Source organism: Myotis myotis, unplaced genomic scaffold (genome assembly GCF_014108235.1).
Source record: "Myotis myotis isolate mMyoMyo1 unplaced genomic scaffold, mMyoMyo1.p scaffold_m19_p_5, whole genome shotgun sequence".
NCBI lineage: Eukaryota > Metazoa > Chordata > Mammalia > Chiroptera > Vespertilionidae > Myotis > Myotis myotis.
Window position 1 is genome coordinate 71703864 of NW_023416357.1, and position 19343 is coordinate 71723206.

Sequence of the window (19343 nt, forward strand, 5' to 3'; positions counted from 1 at the left end):
CTCTCTGTCTTTTAACTTTTACCATCTTTATTATAAACTAGAGGCCCGTTACACGAAGATTCACACAATAGGCCTTCCTTCCCCTAGCTGCCGGCACCGGTTTTCCTCTGGCACCCGGGACCCAGGCCTTTGGTCCAGCCACAGCAGAGAAGCCAAGCCTCAAGGTTAGGCTTCTCCTCTCTGGCCACAGTGAGGCTTGGCTTCTCCCCTCTGGCCACAGTGAGGCTTGGCTTCTCTGCTGCAAGCCTCTTCAATCTTCAGTCTTCACTCTGCGCTTGCATATGCAAATTAACCCGCCATCTTTGTTGGGTTAATTTGCATACTCGTCCTGATTGGCTGGTGGGCATAGCAGAGTGACAACCAATTTACATGTTTCTCTTTTATTAGTGTGGATGTCTTGGAATAGATTTCTTTAGGTTCATGTTGTTTAGGACTTGCTGAACCCGGATGTCTGTTTTCTTCTCCAGATTAGGGAAGTTTTCAACGACTGTTTCTTCAAATGAGTTTTCTACCCCTTTCTTTCTCTTGCCCACTTCTGGGATCCCTATAATGTGAGTGTTAGTATGCTTGATGTTGTTCTAGAGGTCCCTTAAACTATCTTTATTATTTTTTTTTCTTTTTGATGCTCTGATGGAATGATTTTCACTATTATGTCTTTCAGATTGCTGATCTGTTCTTCCATACCAACCACTCTGTTGTTAATTTCCTCTAGTTTACTTTTTATTTCAGTTACATTCTTCTGCTCTGATTGCTTTTTTCTTGTGTGTGTGTCTTTTTTCCTTTGTTGAAGTTCTCCCTGTGTTCTTTCATTCTTCTCCTGAGTTCAGTGAGTATCTTTATGACTATTACTTTGAACTTTTTATCAGGTAAATTACTTATGTTTGTTTAATTAGTGTTTCTGTTTTATTTTGTTCTTTTGTTTGAAATGTATTTCTATATCTCCCCATTTTGTTTGACTTTCTGTATTTGTTTCTATGAATTAGGCAACACAGCCACTTCTTCCAGTCTTGAAGGAGCAGCCTTGCATAGGAGCGTATTGATTGTGTGTGCCAGGTGGTTTTGGCAGGCTGGCTAGAACTGGAACAGGTGTAGTTCTGAGGCATCCCAGGACACGCTCTGTCAAGGCCATTTTGGTGGAATGGCTGGAGCTGGAGCAGGTGTGGGTTGGAGTGTCCTGGGGCACTGCCATGCTGGGGCTGCCTTGGTGGGATGGCTGGAGCTACAGTGGGTGTGGGCCTGGAGGTCCTGGGGGGCACTGTGTTTTGGTTGTCTTGGCAGAATGGCTGGAGCTAGGGTATGTACTGCTGGTGCTGCCTTGGTGGGACAGCTAGATATGGAGGAGGCATGGGCTGGGGATGACATAGGGTATGACTCACCAGTTCTACCCTGGCAGGGCAGTTGGACTGCATGCAGGTTTGGGGGTCCCAGGACACTCTTCACTGGAGCCACCTTTGGGGAATGGTTGGTGCTGGCGTGAGCCAGGGACTCAGGGACATGGAATGGCCATGGCAGGCCAGCTAGAGTGCCTGCACTGTGCTCTCACCCCTGCTAGTAAGGTGGAGGGGGTAACATAAAAATGATGCTCTTTGCTACCTCTGATCCTGGAGAGAGTTCCAGCAGTTCTCCACCCGTGTGGCAGGCACACTAGGGTTTGTAAATGGATTTCCTCACATATAGTCTAGGTGCCCTTTAGACTGCTGTTTTCTCGCTGTGCCCCAGGGCAGGTGGTCTGCATGCGGGCCGCTCAGTGATATTCCTACTGCAGGCCACTGTGTTGGGGATGGGTCCCCTCATTACCATGTCTCCGTATCGCCTACCCTTCTCTGTCTGGTCCCTATGCCATTTGTTGTGCAGAAGCTGTTCAGTCAGCCCCAAGTGTCGCTTCAGGAGAAATTTCTCTGTATGTAAGGTATATTTGGTCTGTGAGTGGGAGGAAGTGAGTTAAAGATCTTTCTGTGTCATTATCTTGCAACCCTATTTTGTTTTTTATTACCTTTTTTAATAGCTTAGAAAAAGCTGAAAATTAATTTTGCACAGATATTTCTTCTCTCTGAAATATCCACTTACAGGCTATTATAAGAATTATTTGTTAAAAAACCAGATGTTACAAGTAATGTGTGCAGACATTTGCAGTTTCTTTTTTCTATTTGAAATATATTTGATAAATGGAAAGAAATGTATGTAACTTACATGTTTCTTACATGAAATAAAACATAATCCTAGAACAGTGATGGCGAACCTATGACACGTGTGTCAGAGGTGACACGCAAACTCATTTTTTTGGTTGATTTTTCTTTGTTAAATGGCATTTAAATTTATAAAATAAATATCAAAAATATAAGTCTTTGTTTTACTATGGTTGCAAATATCAAAAAATTTCTATATGTGACACGGCACCAGAGTTAAGTTAGGGTTTTTCAAAATGCTGACACACTGAGCTCAAAAGGTTCGCCATCACTGTCCTAGAATGAATAGCCATGAACTAACTTCCCAAGTTTTATTAGTTATTTACTATTCTGTGATAAATCATTCTAACATTTAGTAGACTAAAACAATAAACATTTATTATCTCACACAGTTTCTGGGATCAGGAGTTTTCAGTGGCTTAGCTGGGAAATTTTGGGGTTTAATGAAGATGTTTTCTGTAAAGATATTTAATGAAGATATTTTCTGGGACTCTGGTCCTTTGAAATCTTGTCTGGGTCAGAGCATCCACTTCTAAGCTCAGACATGCACATGACAGCAGGAGGCCTCAGTTTCTCATAATGTGGTTTTCTCCATAGGACTACTCTTGGTAGGGCAGCTGACGTCCCCCAGAGCTAATAATTTGAAAAAGAGAAACAGCCATCAGACAGAAGTTGCAGTATCTTTTAATTTCAGAAGTGCCCTATTCTAGTAGTCACAGAGAGCAATCCTGGTACATTGTCGGAAGGGACTACAAAAAGGGGTGAATAAGAGGAGATGGGGAATCACTAGGGCCATTTTGAAGACTAGCTGTCATGCAACCTCTAAATCGGGGCATTACCAGTAACTTAAATCTATGTTTGTTATTCTTTCATCCCAACCCTCTTGCTTCCCCAAGATGTAATAACTTAAAGAAAATGATTGGTTTTCATTTCTGTACCATTTTTCTTTAAAAAATACTAAACCATTTAAATATTAATTAAATTTAAAAAATAATAAATACGTGGCTAAAAACTATTTGGTTTGCTTGTTTTGATATTCATAAAATTGTAACATACTGTATTTTTGGGGGGGATTGCACAATGTTATATTTCTAACATTAATTTATATTATTTATAGCTGTAGTTCACTCATTTATATAATAGTTCTGTAATAGTCCATTATGTGAATTTATCTAATTCTTACTAGTGGACATCTGGGTTTGTTTCCAGTTTCCATTCTTGTTCATGTGTCCAGAGTCACACAGCAAGGATATTTCTAGGTTGTGTACTTAGAAGTAAAATGGCTGAGTTATGGAATATACTAATGTTAAACTTCACATAATGCTAAATAATTTTCAAATGGGTTAAGCCAATATAACATTCATCAGTCGTTACAGAGTTCTCACTGACCTATGGTTGGATTGGGGTTTTCCAGGATCACCCCAGGCTCCATAATTCTCTAGAAGAATTCACAGTACTCAGCAAAGCTGTTATGCTCATGGTTGTGGTTTTTTATAGTGAAATATACAAGTTAAAATCAGCTAGGGGGAAAGGCATACAGAGTGAAATTCATGAGAAACCAGGATGGATGCTGTAAAATGTTGCCAGCCAGGGAAGCCCTCCTGAGCCTTGGTGTCCAGGCTTTTTATTGGAAGTCAGTCATGTAAGCAAGCAGCTCCTGTGTGATTTAACTCAGCCACTCAGACTCCATCCCCTCAGAGCAAAAAGACTTCTCTGTACGTCACATCCTTAGCATAAACCATCTGATCAAACTGCTTCAGCATGGCCCAGGGACTCACTCCTACTAGGCCGCGTATCCAGAGGCTCAGAGCTCACCCCTCAGGAGCTGGCCAAGCTCCAGTCCTGAAGACAGACCTTTCTTAGGATTGTGCAAAGTTTAAGCAACCCTGGCCTTCTGAGTTAACCCTTCCCTATGCCTGGTCCTTCCCCAAAACTTGGCATTGTTTGTATGTGTCAATCTAGTTAGTATGAAATTGTATCTCATTGTGATATTCTCAGGAATTTCACTTACCTCCTTCATCCTGTTTTTTGTTAATAAAATCGGGCTTAATAAGATGCTAACTAACGTTGGAGTTTGGAATGTATTTTGAGTACTGGAAAGCAAGAATATTTACTTAAATTATTAGTGACAATATGTGAAATAAAATGCAAGTCAGAAGTATTCTTCTTATACGACATGCTCTTTTTTTTTTTTATCACCTAAGATAATAGATGGTGAGTTGGATTTCATTAATGTGTTAATTGCTGCATTCAATACTATAAAGTTAGTCAACGCAAACATCTGTATAGATTAAGAATTTGTTTTGTCATGTCATTTAAGAAGTTGGATTCTCCCTTTGGTTTTCTCCTCATGCTTATAACAGAGTGGAGACAGTGTACCATTGGATTTTTTGCATACTTGAGAACTTTTAGAGGCTATGAAATGAAAAGTTTTTGGAGCTGCTCTTTAATTTATAGAGACTGTAAATGTCATCTTTGTTACTTTAGCATATTAATATAAAATTATATTTCATAATTTCACAATTAAAATGTGCAATTATTTTATTCTTTAAAGATTATAAAGTATATTAGCAAATTGTATCTCATTTGAGCCTTGGAACAACTTGATGGAATAGGCAGGAAAAGCATTTTACTTACCGTCTTACTGAGAAGACATGTCCAGGGGAGTTGAGTGATGTGTTCACAGTCCTGAATTGCCTGCTTGGCAGGGCTAGCAGTAAAATCCAGGTCTTCATACTCCTTGTGTGGTACCTTTCTGCTTGGTTACGTTGCTCACAGAAAGGATGCAATGGGAAAATATTTCTTACACTTTGTTACTGATCAGTAATGGTTGCAAGGTTCATTTCACACCATCATCTTATGCAGTTTCAAGGTTCATTTCACATCATTATCTTACACGGTTGCAAGGTTCATCTCACATCATTATCCCACTAACATTGCAATTTTCAAGGCTGTTTTTTTTTTTTTTTTTGTGTGTGTGTGTGTGTGTGTGTGTGTGTGTGTGTGTGTGTGTGTTTAGTTTTCTAGCTTCTGGTTAATGGCTGGGAGAGTGAAATAGTTTTGGGAACGAATGGTAGCTAAGTTCCTATGTCATACATAGCTCTGCTCACCAGTCTTTGCCTAGGCAGCTGTAACTGACTTCTCCTGAATAGTATGTTATCCATCTTGGAAAAGGTATGTCTGATGTATTTAATATTCGAACTTGAGAGAACTTTAGGAATATCTCTTTTGTGATGGAAAAAATTCTTTGAAAAGCCTTGAGTGTTACTCTAATTTTGTACATATAAATTTGTTCTTGTTATTTGAAATGTCTCTGAATTGCCTATCATTTTATAAGTAAGAAATTTTCAGAAAGTAACATGATTGCTGAAGTGTGTACATATTCTTGTTTATAAACTTGTTTGGGGGGTATTTATTTCAGATATTCTGGAAGCACTGAAGCCAGATTACGTGGCACCCCTGGTCCTTTGGCTGTGCCATGAGAGTTGTGAGGAAAACGGTGGCTTGTTTGAGGTATTCTGTACCTTCCTGCTTTCTTTCAAAGCAATATTGTGTATTTAGATATGAAAATTATTTAAAAATTAGTATTTTCCAATTGCTCACATTTTTAAAACAGCATCATTTGATTTTTAAAAAATCTTAAGGTTATATTATAATTAAGGAATATTTTGAGAAAGTAACTGCAACTTCATAAATTCTCTTTTAACTTTCTTCATTTCTGATATTCTTACCAAATGAAAATGTGGCTGGTTTGGGGTGTATAATCAAATATAGAAAGTCTCATTGGGTTTGAGAAGCTCAGTGGTAAAGTGGAAGGATGAGCTTAGGGCTTAGAGTCAGCCAGGCCAGATTTTTAGTTCTGGTATTTTAGTACTGATATTCTGGCAGTTGCTGGCTTGCTGGAATTTTGTACAAATTAACCTCCCTGAACTTTAGTTTTTTTTGTGGCAAACAGAAATCATAGTTTTAAACTCTTAGTATAGAACCTAGTACATAGTACCTAGCAGTCACCCCTCAATTTAAATATATCAGTATAGCAGGAATTTAGTCTGGGTGTGATAGATCAGTAAACACAGCTTATTATTTATCTTAACTTTTAAAATAAACTCTTCCCTTTTTCCTTGTTGCAAAGCTTTAAATGTTTATTGTAGAATTAAAAAACCAAAAAAACCCATATAATTACATCACCCATTGAGACCCATAGTCAAAGTCCATTTAGATCTCTTTATGCCACTTTATGCATTTTTTTCTCATTTGAGTTTGATCTCTTTTTACCTTTCTAGCATGAACTGTTGATATATTTTATGACTCCCCTCCTCTAGTAATAATGAACCTGTTGTATGAGGAATAGAATGATATCCAAAAATATTTCTTAGTAGTAAAATAACCTGACTCAGTTTGAAGTGAATATTATTTTAGCCTGATTCATTTGAACAAAAAGCAGATAAGTAAATAAAAAACAGTCTTTCTATGTTTAAGTGGAGATATGTGCCTCTGTTTCTTAATCACAATCATTGGGTGTGAATTGTGGACAATTAGAGTGGGAAAGAACTTTACTACACTAAATTTACAGAGGAAGAAAATTTAATAATATCAAGCTCAAAATTTTACCAGCCTGTTTTTTTTGTTTTTGTTTTTGTTTTTTGTTGTTGTTGTTGTTGTTGTTGTGTGTGTGTGTGTGTTTAATCTTATTAGGGAATTTTAAAAAATCTTTTTACCTTTTACAATTATTTAATTTCTGGGAACAAAAATAATATGTGCTTTTTGTAGACAACTTCAAATATACAGGAAAATATTTAGAAGAAAAAAATCACCCACATTACTACTATTTAGAGATAATTACTATTAATATTCTTATGTATTCTCTTCCAGTCTTTTATTAGATGTGCATTTTACACTAGTAGTTGTTTTTAGATATGCATTTTACACACAATAAACATACACAGGATCCTGGATAGATGAAATTCTGTGTGTTGTTTTCTTTTATGATATTGTGTACATTTTTAGTGAGGAAATTTGGTATGTATGATTGATAAAATAAAGTAAGGTATGTGTGTGTGATATCCTGACTTAAACCTTGAAAGTAAAGTCCTAATAGACAACTGGGATGGCAGATACAGTTCCTTTGGCTCAGTTGAAGCTGTTGTTTCTAGCACCTGAGAGGAGCTTGTAGTTTGTTGCTTCACTCCCCAAATATGATAAAAAATGTATCTCTTTTGACTTGTCAAAACCACTGCTGATTTATCTACTTTGACAGCATCAGGACTGATGGGTCTGTTATAAAAAGTGTGGGCCTGTTAATATAAAGGCAAAGGGTGATTAAAAAATCAGACCTTTGAAAAAGATGGAAAAAAAAAAAGTCATACCTTTAAGCCTATAGCCACTAAGATTAGGCAATTTTATAATTTATATTTTTTAACCTTCATGATTACCTCACGAAGAGTGTATTATTATCCTTATTTTACCTAAGTGGAAACTTAGCTTTAGGAAAGTCAAATAATTTGACCAGGGTCACATAACTAGTCAGTAAGAAGAACTGGTGTTAAACCTTGGTTTCTGACATCAGAGTCTTTTTTCTACTACATGATTTCTACTACATTGTGCTGCTTTATATTTCTACTGTGATAACATGAACAGTGCGGTCACGAGGGCCAGTGGATATTTGTATTGTTTTTATCCTTTGTCATCTAGTATTCTAATATTCTTAGTAAGATAGTTGCCTGTTTTTTACATTTTAAAAATTTTGTTAGTGATTTCACATTAGATGGTTTAACTTTTTTTCCTCTTCTTGGTAGGTTGGAGCAGGATGGATTGGAAAATGTAAGTCTCTTTTGCTATACATTATTTCCATATCTTTAAACCTGCATATCTAATTAGAGCTGGATAAAGATCTTGTCAAATGCCTAACCATTGAATCTAGTGCACACACACTCAATCTTAAACATTGTTATACCACCAGGTATTCTAAAACCTGGAAGTTGTCCTGCAGACTTGTAGCATTTTCAAGAATCTGTTTTATTTTCTTTCCGTTGGCAATCCTTATTGAGGATTTGCCTCTTCTTATCCAGAACTGGCTCTTCCTTCAGACAGCATAGTCTCTGTATTGATGTCTTCCCACATCTCTGGCATGCCATGTGCTTGTTCTTACTGTCAGTGGGAGGGTGGGACGGAGGGGGAGCTGGTTTTTAAAAAGATGGGAAGAGCCACAGCAGGCAAGTTCTCCAGCTCTCTCATTTAATTCTTTTTTCCTTAGAGCATGAGACATCAAGAGACATAGAGTCACATGGACAATTTTGTGGGACAGAAATTGCAACCGATCTGTGGAAATTATTTCCCTTCAGCCCACTAGTAAATTCATTTAGCTTCAAGCCTCTCTTACCCCAGCCCTTAAACCTTGTGAGCTCCAGATTGGATAATTGCTTTTCTAAGGCAATTTTTAAAAATTGTAAAAATTCCTGTATCCCAATTTATGTTTGCAGTTGGCTAGTGGTATAAAAATTAATTGAATTATTTAAAAGAGTACCATTATTGGAGAGCATTGTAGATTATCAATATTTTCATCTCTTCTCTCCAGTTATTGAAGTAAATTATATTACTCAATTAAGTGTCTTATGATATCAATTTTAAAAAGGAAGATCCATTCTTACAATAAAAGCTGTGTCTGGGACTTTATTAATAGGAAAGCTCTAGAAGCAGTCATTTCTGTTATTCTCCAAGATAGATCTTCAGTTTAATAATCATCTGAATCTGACCATTATATTTAAATAAGTTACTAGTGGTTATTTATTCCTGTCTTTTGAAAAGAAAACAATGTTAATTCTCATGGAACTTATGCAGTAGTAATGATTTTTGTGAATCTGTGAGTGCTAGTTGACTTCCTGTGGAAAAGGAGGAAGAACAAAGGGAGGAAAAAGAAAAATTATTTTGATATAGTATTTGGCTGTCTGAACTTTTTGATCTGTTATCACTACTAGTCTCGGTTTACTATCCAACGAAGCTCTGTTCTGTTATCTTGAAGAATATTTCCCAAATGATCTGTGGTCATGAAGTGAGTTTTTTTGCATGATAGTATGTATATAACTCTTTCTGATTTAGCATTTCATTCTGCATTTAATTGTGTTTGGTATAGTAAGAGGAAAGGTTTTTCCCTTCAGTTTCAAATATTTTCTTAAAAAATTGACATGATCTTAATGGATTTGTTATTTTAGAAATATCAACTTTAAGGCATGTAGGAAAACTCTTTAGAAGTGGAATCCTTTTTCTGAATTTCCTTTTTCTTAAAGTTAAAAAAATTCAAGGAACTCTTATGAATTTTACTTTACTTAAACTATGTGTTCAGTATCTTATTTTTGTTTCTATAACCAGTGCGCTGGGAGCGGAGCCTTGGGGCAATTGTAAGACAGAGGAATCAGCCGATGACTCCTGAGGCAGTGAAGGCTAACTGGAGAAAGATCTGTGACTTTGAAAATGCCAGCAAGCCTCAGAGAATTGAAGGTAAAGAGTCCCACTCAGTCCAGTCCTGGCTGGGGAACCAGAGGCAATTTATTCTTTTTATGGAATTTCTTTGTATTTTAACTGTGATGACTTAGACACATAAATCATCTAGAATACATTTTTTACTCTAATGTGTATTAGAACTCTTCAAATTTAAGATATGTATGTCACTCCCACTGTCAGTTTTTCAGGTTTTTTATAGTCTCCTTTTTTTTTTTTGGTGTGTGAGGTAAGTTATTCATTTATGCTTAATGCATCTACTTCTCATCTGGTGGTTTGTTTCAAAGTCTTCCATTATCTAACCATTTGCTCCTTACCTGACCTGATTTTTCGTTATTTCTCAAAAGGTTTATTTAAGCCTATTTTATTTAGGGTTAGCTCTGTTCTGTTTGGTGCAAAGATTTGCTGTTCTGGCACTTTGTCTTTGCCACTGTTTCTCTGTCTTTCTAAAATGCCTCTTCTTCCTTTTATTAGGACTTCTTTAGAAAAGCTAAAGGCCTATATGTTCAACAAAACCTCCCCAGATATTCTGGGCTACGCCGATCTCTCTTGTAGCTGAACTGTTACAACTAGAGCATCTAGTCATTACTGCTTCTCACTGCTCTTGTTTCATAGTGTGGTTTCTTTTTTTCTTTTCTTTTTTTTAATATATTTTATTGATTTTTTACAGAGAGGAAGGGAGAGAGATAGAGAGCTAGAAACATCGATGAGAGAGAAACATCTATCAGCTGCCTCCTGCACATCCCCAACTGGGGACGTGCCCACAACCCAGGTACATGCCCTTGACCGGAATCAAACCCGGAACCCCTCAGTCCGCAGGCCGATGCTCTATCCACTGAGCCAAACCGGTTTCGGCTACTTTACATTTTTAATATAAATCTGGCTTGTCCCTTAGGGTAAAGAAAGTTTGGACATATGGAACTTCTGACCATTTCCTGTTTTTCCTACAAAAAAGATCTAATTGTAGGATGGTGTTATACCTGAGGCTTCCCTCTGAGGGCCAACTCTCTCCATTTGCTAGTTGGTAGAGGCCAAACCTGAGTGCAGAAAAAAAATCAGGCGCTTTCTTTTCAAGGTTTGTGGGTCAAACTTATCCAAATTCTTGAGGATACATCCTAATGGACTGTCTTTTTGTAGTGTAGAGAACACGCTTTCCATCTAAGGACATTTGAGATTCTCGAACCAGGGGGAGGAATTGCCTCTTTGATCTTCGGAGCTGGGCAGGGACCGAAGCACTCATTTAGTCGATGGCTGGGCTTTGACTTGCGACTGGCGGAAACCTAACGCTCCCAACCTGGCACCACTTTATCCTTACATGGGAGACTTTTTTTTGCAGCCGCAGTTGCCATAGTGACCTTTACTTGACTGATCCATGCCTGCTTTGGTTTTGGCCCTGGAGAATACATCGTTCGATGTGGAGAGGGTTGACTGACTTAGGGAGAAATTCCCGGCCAACACACCGATTTGAAACGGAATTTTTGGACTGGAACCCAGATTCTTTGTCCGCTGGAGTTGAAGAATGAATCCACAGACAGAGAGTTGTATAGCAAAGGTGGAGATTTATTGAAGAACAAGTACAGACTCCCACGTGGGGAGAGGGAAAGAGTCCCACAGAGTGGACTCCCACGTGGGGAGGGGGAAAGGGTCCCCCATAGTGTGGTTTCTTAATTGCATAGTAAGTGCTTTTAGAGGCAGAGACTATATCTTGTATGTACTTCTTTAGTAGTTGGTGTTAGCATAGCACAGAACTCATAGGGTTTAGTAATGCTCGTTACCTTGAATTATTGAATCATCTATGATATGCCACAGAAGTAGATAACCAATAAAAGTCACATTATTTTTTCTACTATAACTCACATGTGCATAATCTATACTAATAAAAGGGTAATATGCTAATTAGACTGGACATCTTCCAGACATCTTCTGGACATCCATCCACATAAAGCCATGGTGGCAGGGGCTGAGGCAGAGGTGGTTAGGGGCGATCAGGCCAGCAGGGGAGAGCAGTCAGGGGGTGATCAGGCCGGCAGGGGGGAGCAGTTAGGGAGCGATCAGGCCGGCATGAGGGAGCAGTTAAGGGCAATCAGGTTGGCAGGAAGAGGCAATTAGGGGCGATTAGATTGGCAGGGGAGCAGTTAGGGCAGTGGTTGGCAAACTGCGGCTTGGCAAACTGCGGCTCGCGAGCCACATGCGGCTCTTTGGCCCCTTGAGTGTGGCTCTTCCAGAAAATACCGACTTCTGCGCATGGGCCACGAAGTTTTAATCGCACTGTATGTGTGTGCCCGCACGTGGTATTTTGTGGAACCACAGAGTTAGAGGCATCTGGCCAACAGGCAGAGGTGGTTAGGGGCGACCAGGCAGGCAGGCAGGTGAGTGGTTAGGAGCCAGCAGTCCCAGATTGTGAGAGGGATGTCCCAATTGAAGAGGGTGCAGGCCGGGTTGAAGGACCTCCCCCAACCTGTGCACGAATTTTGTGCACCGGGCCTCTAGTAGTATATAAAATTTAAAGGACTATTTTGGGAAAGATCATGAATTAGGGTTATTTCACAGAGAACTCTTTTTCCCCTCTTAGTAATTATATATTTAATGTTTGATAGAATAATATATCAGACAAATGACTATTCTGTTTTTTTTCCTTAATAACGCTTGGCTGCCTGCTGGTAAATACACTGAAATTTTATTGTGCTTTTCCTCAATCAGATGATAACATAATTGTTATGTCATTAATGGTAGCATTTTCTATATTCTGTATTTTGATAGTTGAGATAAATTTAGTCTATCAATAGCAGTTGCCTATCAGTGTAAATGAATGAAAGGAAAAAGGAAGAAGTATATTAAAAACTTTCCTCTGATGTCAAAGTTCCACTTTATTGACTTGAAAGTATTGGACTAATATAAAGAAAAAGCTAACTAAATGAATTATGTTATTATAAACTAGAGGCCTGGCGCATGAAATTTGTGCACGGGTAGGGTCCCTAGGCCTGGCCAAGGATCAGGGCCAGTTGGGGCCTTCTGGCTGCCAGCTGGGGCCTTCCTTCCCTGTCTGCTGGCTGCTGGCCAGGGCCTTCCTTCGTTCCGCACCGACCCCTGGTGGTCAGCACACATCATAGCAAGCAATCGTACTCCCTGTCTCCCGGTTGAACTCCTGGGGGACACTTTGCATATTAGCCTTTTATATATATACTGGAGGCCCGGTGCACAAAAAATTGTGCACTTGGCAGGGAGGGGGGGTTCCTCAGCCTGGCCTGTGCCCTCTCGCAGTCTGGTACCCCTCAGAGGATGACCACCTGCTGGCTTAGGCCCACTCCCCGGGGGATTGGGCCTAAGATGGCAATCAGACAGCCCTCTGGCAGCCCAGCAGCCCTCGGGGGATGTCCACTTGCCAGCGGGGAGCAGGCCTAAACTGCAATCGGACATCCTTAGCGCTGCTGAGGAGGCAGGAGAGGCTCCCACCACCACCACTGTGCTGACAGCCATCAGCCTGGCTTGTGGCTCAGCAGAGCTTCTCCCATGTGAGAGCACCCTGACCACCAGAGGGCAGCTCCTGCATTGAGCGTCTGCCCCCTGGTGGTCAGTGTGTGTCATAGTCATTCCCAGTCTTTCTGCTGTTAGGGTCAGTTTTCATATTACCCTTTTATTATATAGGATAGAGGCCTGGTGCACGGGTGGGGGCCGGCTGGTTTGCCCTGAAGGGTGTCCCGGATCAAGGTGGGGGTCCCGCTTGGGTGCCTGGCCAGCCTGGATGAGGGGATGATGGCTGTTTGCAGCTGGTCACAATCCTTCAGGGTGGGGGTCCCCACTGGGGTGCCTGGCCAGTCTGGGTGAGGGGCTGAGGGCCATTTTCAGGCTGGCGGGTGACTGAAGCTCCCAACCTCTCCTTTTTTTCTGTTTTTTTTTTTTTTTTCTTTTTTTTTTTTTTATTCTGGGATTTATTTACCTTCTATGGCTGTCACTGGCACTGAGAGCCGGCTTTAGCTCTGAGGCTCAGCTCCAGCTCTGAGACCTCGGCTGCTGATCTGGCTTAGTTTGGGTTCTATAATTGTAATACTGTTGCAACTCCAGCTCTGAGTTCCCGGCTGGCTGAAAGCAGGTTTCTGGGGATGGTTTAGCTTCTATAATTGCAACATTGTTGCTTAGAGTGCAGCTCAGAGGCTGGCAGCGGCAGGCGGGGAACCTTGGCTTCCTCCATCACTGGAGCAAGCAAGACTCCTGTTCACTTCAGCTGCCTGGCTGCTGGCTGCCATCTTGGTTGGCAGTTAATTTGCATATCGCCCTGATTAGCCTATAGGAAGTGTGTCAGAGGTATGGTTAATTACCATGTTTGTCTATTATTAGATAGGATAGATTGCAAGCTATGTCTTGTATTTGAAGTACAGGTAGAAGAAAAAATTTCACATTTTTAATAGAATTGAGACCCTCTAGAGCAGTGGTCGCCAGCTGATAGTCTGCAGACCACTGGTGGTCCATGAGGTCCAAAAGGTTGGCGACCACTGGTTTAAGGAAACCTTTGGAGCAACGGTTGCCAATCGGTGGTTCACAGGACCACTGGTGGTCCATGAGGTCTGAAAGGTTGGCGACCGCTGGTCTAGAGCACCTACCTATACCACTTCTCATTTTATAGATGATGAACTAAATCCCAGAAAAACTAAATAAATGTTCCAAGCTTTCTCAGTGTTTGAGCCATGAGTTAACTCAGGTTGTCTCACTCTGAGTGTGGTACTTCCAGCTTCATTAAGGTGACTTTCAGTTAAATAGCCCCCTCTAGGCGGCAGTCTGAGTGGGGAAGAAAGTATAGGACTAGTAGGAAAAATCCTCTCCATTAGTGTCACCAGGAGGGGCAGATGTCCCCGGTCCTCTCACATTCTGTAGTTTGGTTGTAGTTTTTCTCTGAGTTTAGAAGGAGGCCCATAACGTTTGTTAGGGAAGGTCCCAGTGCCTTTGGAATCGTATGGCATATGTGGTTGCTCCATGATTCTTCTTTATTAACCTTAAGACCCCAGAATAGCAGTTTCCAAAACCTGTGTGGAGGCACTGGTCAGAATGACCGTTTTGTCTGGAAGAATTTTTAGTACTATCTTCAGAGCTACTCCTTGAACAGGGACCTAGGGGTAATCTTGGCATTATTTGATCCTGGGGAAAGGGTGATGGTGGTCAGAGAAGGGAAATTAGTTGTCCCTCCACCAAACAGAAATTGCATGTCTGTGGATCCCGCTTTACAGAGTTGTAAAATTGTTCAAAGACATTGCAAAGCTCAGAGCCTCCTTAGGGTCATAACCTGCGAAGAGCATGTTGGACAGTGTCTTGTTTTCAGTTGAAAACACCCAGTTATCTGTAGTCTATTTCAAAGTCTTTCACAACTTTTTCCCATAATAGCCTGACATTATACATTCAGTTCATGAGTGCCAGTCTAGAGTCTGCAGCAGACTTGCTGAACGTTATAGGAAAAATTATCTAGCACAGTGATTTTCAACCAGTGTGCCACAGCAGGCACACTGATGTTCCTCAAGAATTTTTAAAGTATTGACCTCTTTACCCTTAGACTTTCAAAAAATGACAACAACCAACACAACAATAGCCGTTTGGTATAAAAGAATCAAAATTATACCCATTTTTTTTTTTTGTCAGATTGGCAAAAAGTATATTTTTAGTGTGCCGCAGAATTTTAGTAATGAGATTTTGTGTGCCATGAGATGAAAAAGGTTTAAAGTTGCTGATGTAGCACATTGTAGCTTTCTTTAGTCACATCTTTAACAAAGGCATTATTATTGTTGTTATTTTTTAGAATCAACTGGCAGTATAATCGGAGTTCTAAGTAAAATAGATTCAGATGGAGGAGTTTCAGCAAATCATACCAGCCATGCGGCATCATCAAAAGCCACCTCAGGATCTGTAAGTGGGGAAAAATGCCTAAAGCTGTGCCTTCTTGGGAGACCTTTTCCTGCTCTTTTTTCTTTTGTTTCATACAAAACATATTTTCCAAGCTATTCATCTGTTGTTTAATAGGAAAGATAAGTGACCAGAAAACTTTTCTTAAAATATTTACTAAATATTTATAAAATTTGAACACAAGGCTAAAATATTAAATGTAACCTTTACTTTCTCTTCTTCAGTATAACTAGGTGTCTTTCCCCCCCCAGAAGCATTGATAATCCTATGTTAGTCACTATTTTTCTAACTTATTAGAAAAGGCTAATTTATATAGTGCCTCTTCTGAGTCATTTCTTGTAAGGGAAAGCTTTGATAGGATGTATGTATTTTTAGAAATGTTTCAGCATGGCTGCAAGTAAAAAGCCTCGCATTGTGTCAAATTCTAATAGAATTGTGATTATAGCTCATGAAGTTTGCAGATTTATAATCTCTTGTACTCATCCTTTAAAAAAAAAACTTGTAATGCATAAATAGTAAGAAGTAAATTGTTTGACACATGTGATTTTGGTGTTTTGTGACTCAGGACAGACATAGTGATAAAATTAACCATCTAATTTTAACGCTGAGAAGATGATCAGTTTATAAGTGTGCTTTTACTTCAGGATAGGAGTTGGCAAACTTCTTTAGTAAAGGGCCAGATAATAAAATATTTTAGACTTTCTGGACCAGATACTATTTCTAACACATGCTCTTCTTGATTTTCTTTTTTTTTTAACCACCGAAAAAATGTAAAAACCATTTTTAGCTCTCAGCATTGTTTGAAGACTCCTGCTTTAGAAGGAGTGATTGAAAATTGGGCATCATTCTTTTATAACCTAATATATGCTTTACATATTAGCTAGGCATATCATCACTAAATAGAAAACTACAACATCCATTTAGATAAGGTACATTCCTAGGAAGGAACTTCAGGTAAAATCTCATTTCACGTAAAGCCATAATGAGGCATTCTAATTTACAAGCATTAAGCAGTATTTTGCTCATCTGTTTACAGTGAATTTTTATGTAATAGATATTATAGGGCAGTTCACTATTCCTACTTATAATAAATATGTGGTTTTTTAAATTTAATTTCTTATTTTTGGGTAGCTAATAGTGGCTGAGTTAACAGGGCTTTCCAGCTTCAAAGATAGGAAAATTTAAAACGAGACATACTAACTGTTAGCAAGTAATAAAAATGTAATTACCTGTAAATGCAGTCCTTTTCCACACATTATCTAATTGGTTTCTATTTAAAAAAAAAAAAATATCATGAAATAATTATAATACTCCATTAAATTCATTAAAATAATATTTTAATCACATCTTTCCAAAAACAAAAGTAGGTATGTAAGCAATGAATAGTTTTGAAAAATTGAAATTTTAAAGATGAGTGCAAAAATCATTTCCTACAATTGCCCCCTAGGGTGAAGCTGTTGGCCACAAGCTTCCTTCATTTTCTTCTGCCTACACGGAACTGGAAACTATTATGTATGCTCTCGGAGTGGGAGCATCGGTCAAGGAACCAAAGGATTTGAAGTTTATTTATGAAGGACATTCTGACTTCTCCTGTTTGCCTACCTTTGGAGTTGTTATAGCTCAGAAATCTGTAATGAGTGGAGACTTAGTAGAGATTCCTGGGCTTTCAATTGACTTAGCAAAGGTATGCATAATAAGAAACCTTTATTTGTTTTTTTTTTTCTGTTTCTTTAAATATGGTTGATAAATATCATACCTTATGTGTGCGTGTATATTAGTAAAACAGTTTATAATGGTTGATTCAGGGATAGTTAGCATATCCTTTGATATTCTTTTTAAGAATAACAGAGAAAAGGGTTAGTAGTTGAAAAGGCAAACAAAAAGAAGAAGCAGTCATGTTCACTCCCATAACCTTGACATAATATTATTAATTCTCTCTCTGCTATTTACTTGCTATCTGACCAAGGGTAAATAACTTCTCAAAGCTTGTTTTCTTATCTGTAAAGTGGATATGTTCATCATTATCTGGTGATATTGGGGAAGGAGCAAGCCAGGCAATTATCCCATGGAAGAGTATTTGAGGCAGAAAACACAAGTGTAAAAGGCCCTGAGGCAGGTGCATACTTGGCTTATTTTTGGAACAGCAAAGGGGTCAATATAGCTGTAGAGTGAGCAAGGGGGCCAGTGTCGCTGTAGAGTGAGAAGGCAGCAGTGGTGGAAGAAGAGAACCTTGTAGTCATTGTAAGGATTTCAGTTTATACTCTTGAGTAATGAGTAGGGACATTAGTAGCACTTTGAACTGAGGGGTGATATGAGCTGGCAGTGTTCACTCACAGGCTCATTTTCGCTACTGTGTGAAGAATAAATTATATGGGAGCCAAGCATGGAAGCATGGAAACCAGTTAGGAGCCTACTATAATAATTCAAGCAAAAGGCTGGATATGAGGGTGGAAAAAAGAAGTCAAGGATAAAGGTTTGTAGTCTGGACAACTGGGATGATAATATACAGGTGGGGCAAAAGTAGGTTTACAGTTATTCATATGAAAAATAATACAATAATTAGTAAATAACAATATAAGAATAAGCTCTGTTTCACTTACAACTGTACACCTATTTTTGTCCCACCCTGTATATATATTATTTATAATTAATTATATATAACATATTTAATATGTATAGTAATTACATATGACATTACTATGTCTAATAAAATAGATATATGTAGTTACTTTAAGGTGGGGTTAATTAGTTGTTTTCCAACAGATTTGAGATGCCTATCATACATGCAGGTGGAGTTAAAAAGTGGGCAGTTGAACATATGAATCTAGAGTTTGGGGGTAAGGTCTAATTGGGGTTTGTAGCATTTAAGTGATATTTAAAGACATGAAATTACCTAATGTGTGAGTATATGTAGAGAAGATCTTGAGTTTAGGGACCCTGCAGTGTTTAGTGGTTGAAAAGACGAGGAGAAATTAGAGAGACTGCATGGGAATGGCTGGTAAGGTATGAGTTATGAGGAATATCAGGAGAATATGGTATTTGGAAAGCAAAGTGAATAAATTGTTTCAAAAAGGAAGGCGTGAACAACTGTGAGAAAGCTTTTGAGGTGGGGTTTATTTTAATCCTTGGATTAAGGTTTAGAATGAGCCTAGTGATAATTGTTGAATCAGTGCTATGAGACCATTTCTGCAACTCCTTGATTGGAGAACCCATTTACTGGAGGTTCCATTATCCCATTGCTGTGTTGAACTTAGGAGAATACCCTTATTTTATTAAGAGTAGTTCATGAAGTTGGGAGGGGGTTGAGAAATGTGTGCCAAGCAGTTTGCTGTTTTAGTCACTCTCCCGTGGTAACTGCTGCAAACAGTTCTTCTGTTTGCTTAATGTAAGAGCAAACAAAACATGTTTCAGAATTGTCCCTCAGGGTTGAAAGGAATTGGAAATCAGAAATGGTGTTCAAAACCTGTAGCCTGGAATGATAGCTGTCTTGGCATTCTTTTTTTATTTTTTATTTTGTAATCCTTACCCAAGGATATTTTTCCATTGAGTTTTAGAGAGAGTGGAAGAGAGAGAGAAAGAGAGAAATATTGATGTGAAAGAAACACATCGGTTGGTTGCCTTCTCCACATGCCCTGACCAGGGCCCAGGCCGAGGAGGAGCCTGCAACTGAGGTATGTGCCCTTGAACCCGGGACTCTTCAGTCCACAGACCGATGCTCTGTCCACTGAGCCAAACCAGCTAGGGCTGTCTTGGCATTTGAATCCCAGTCTTCCCAGC

The 19343-nt window shown here is 39.1% G+C and overlaps 1 protein-coding gene across 1 annotated transcript in view; it reads left to right on the forward strand.

The window, feature by feature from the left end:
* HSD17B4 (hydroxysteroid 17-beta dehydrogenase 4) overlaps positions 1–19343 on the forward strand; it is a 71584-nt gene that overhangs the window by 18953 nt on the left and 33288 nt on the right. Inside the window, exons 9-13 of the mRNA XM_036309056.1 lie at positions 5608–5699; positions 7982–8006; positions 9552–9680; positions 15463–15569; positions 17014–17250. Coding sequence (XP_036164949.1) covers positions 5608–5699; positions 7982–8006; positions 9552–9680; positions 15463–15569; positions 17014–17250 — 590 coding nt within the window. The remainder of the gene's footprint in view (positions 1–5607; positions 5700–7981; positions 8007–9551; positions 9681–15462; positions 15570–17013; positions 17251–19343) is intronic.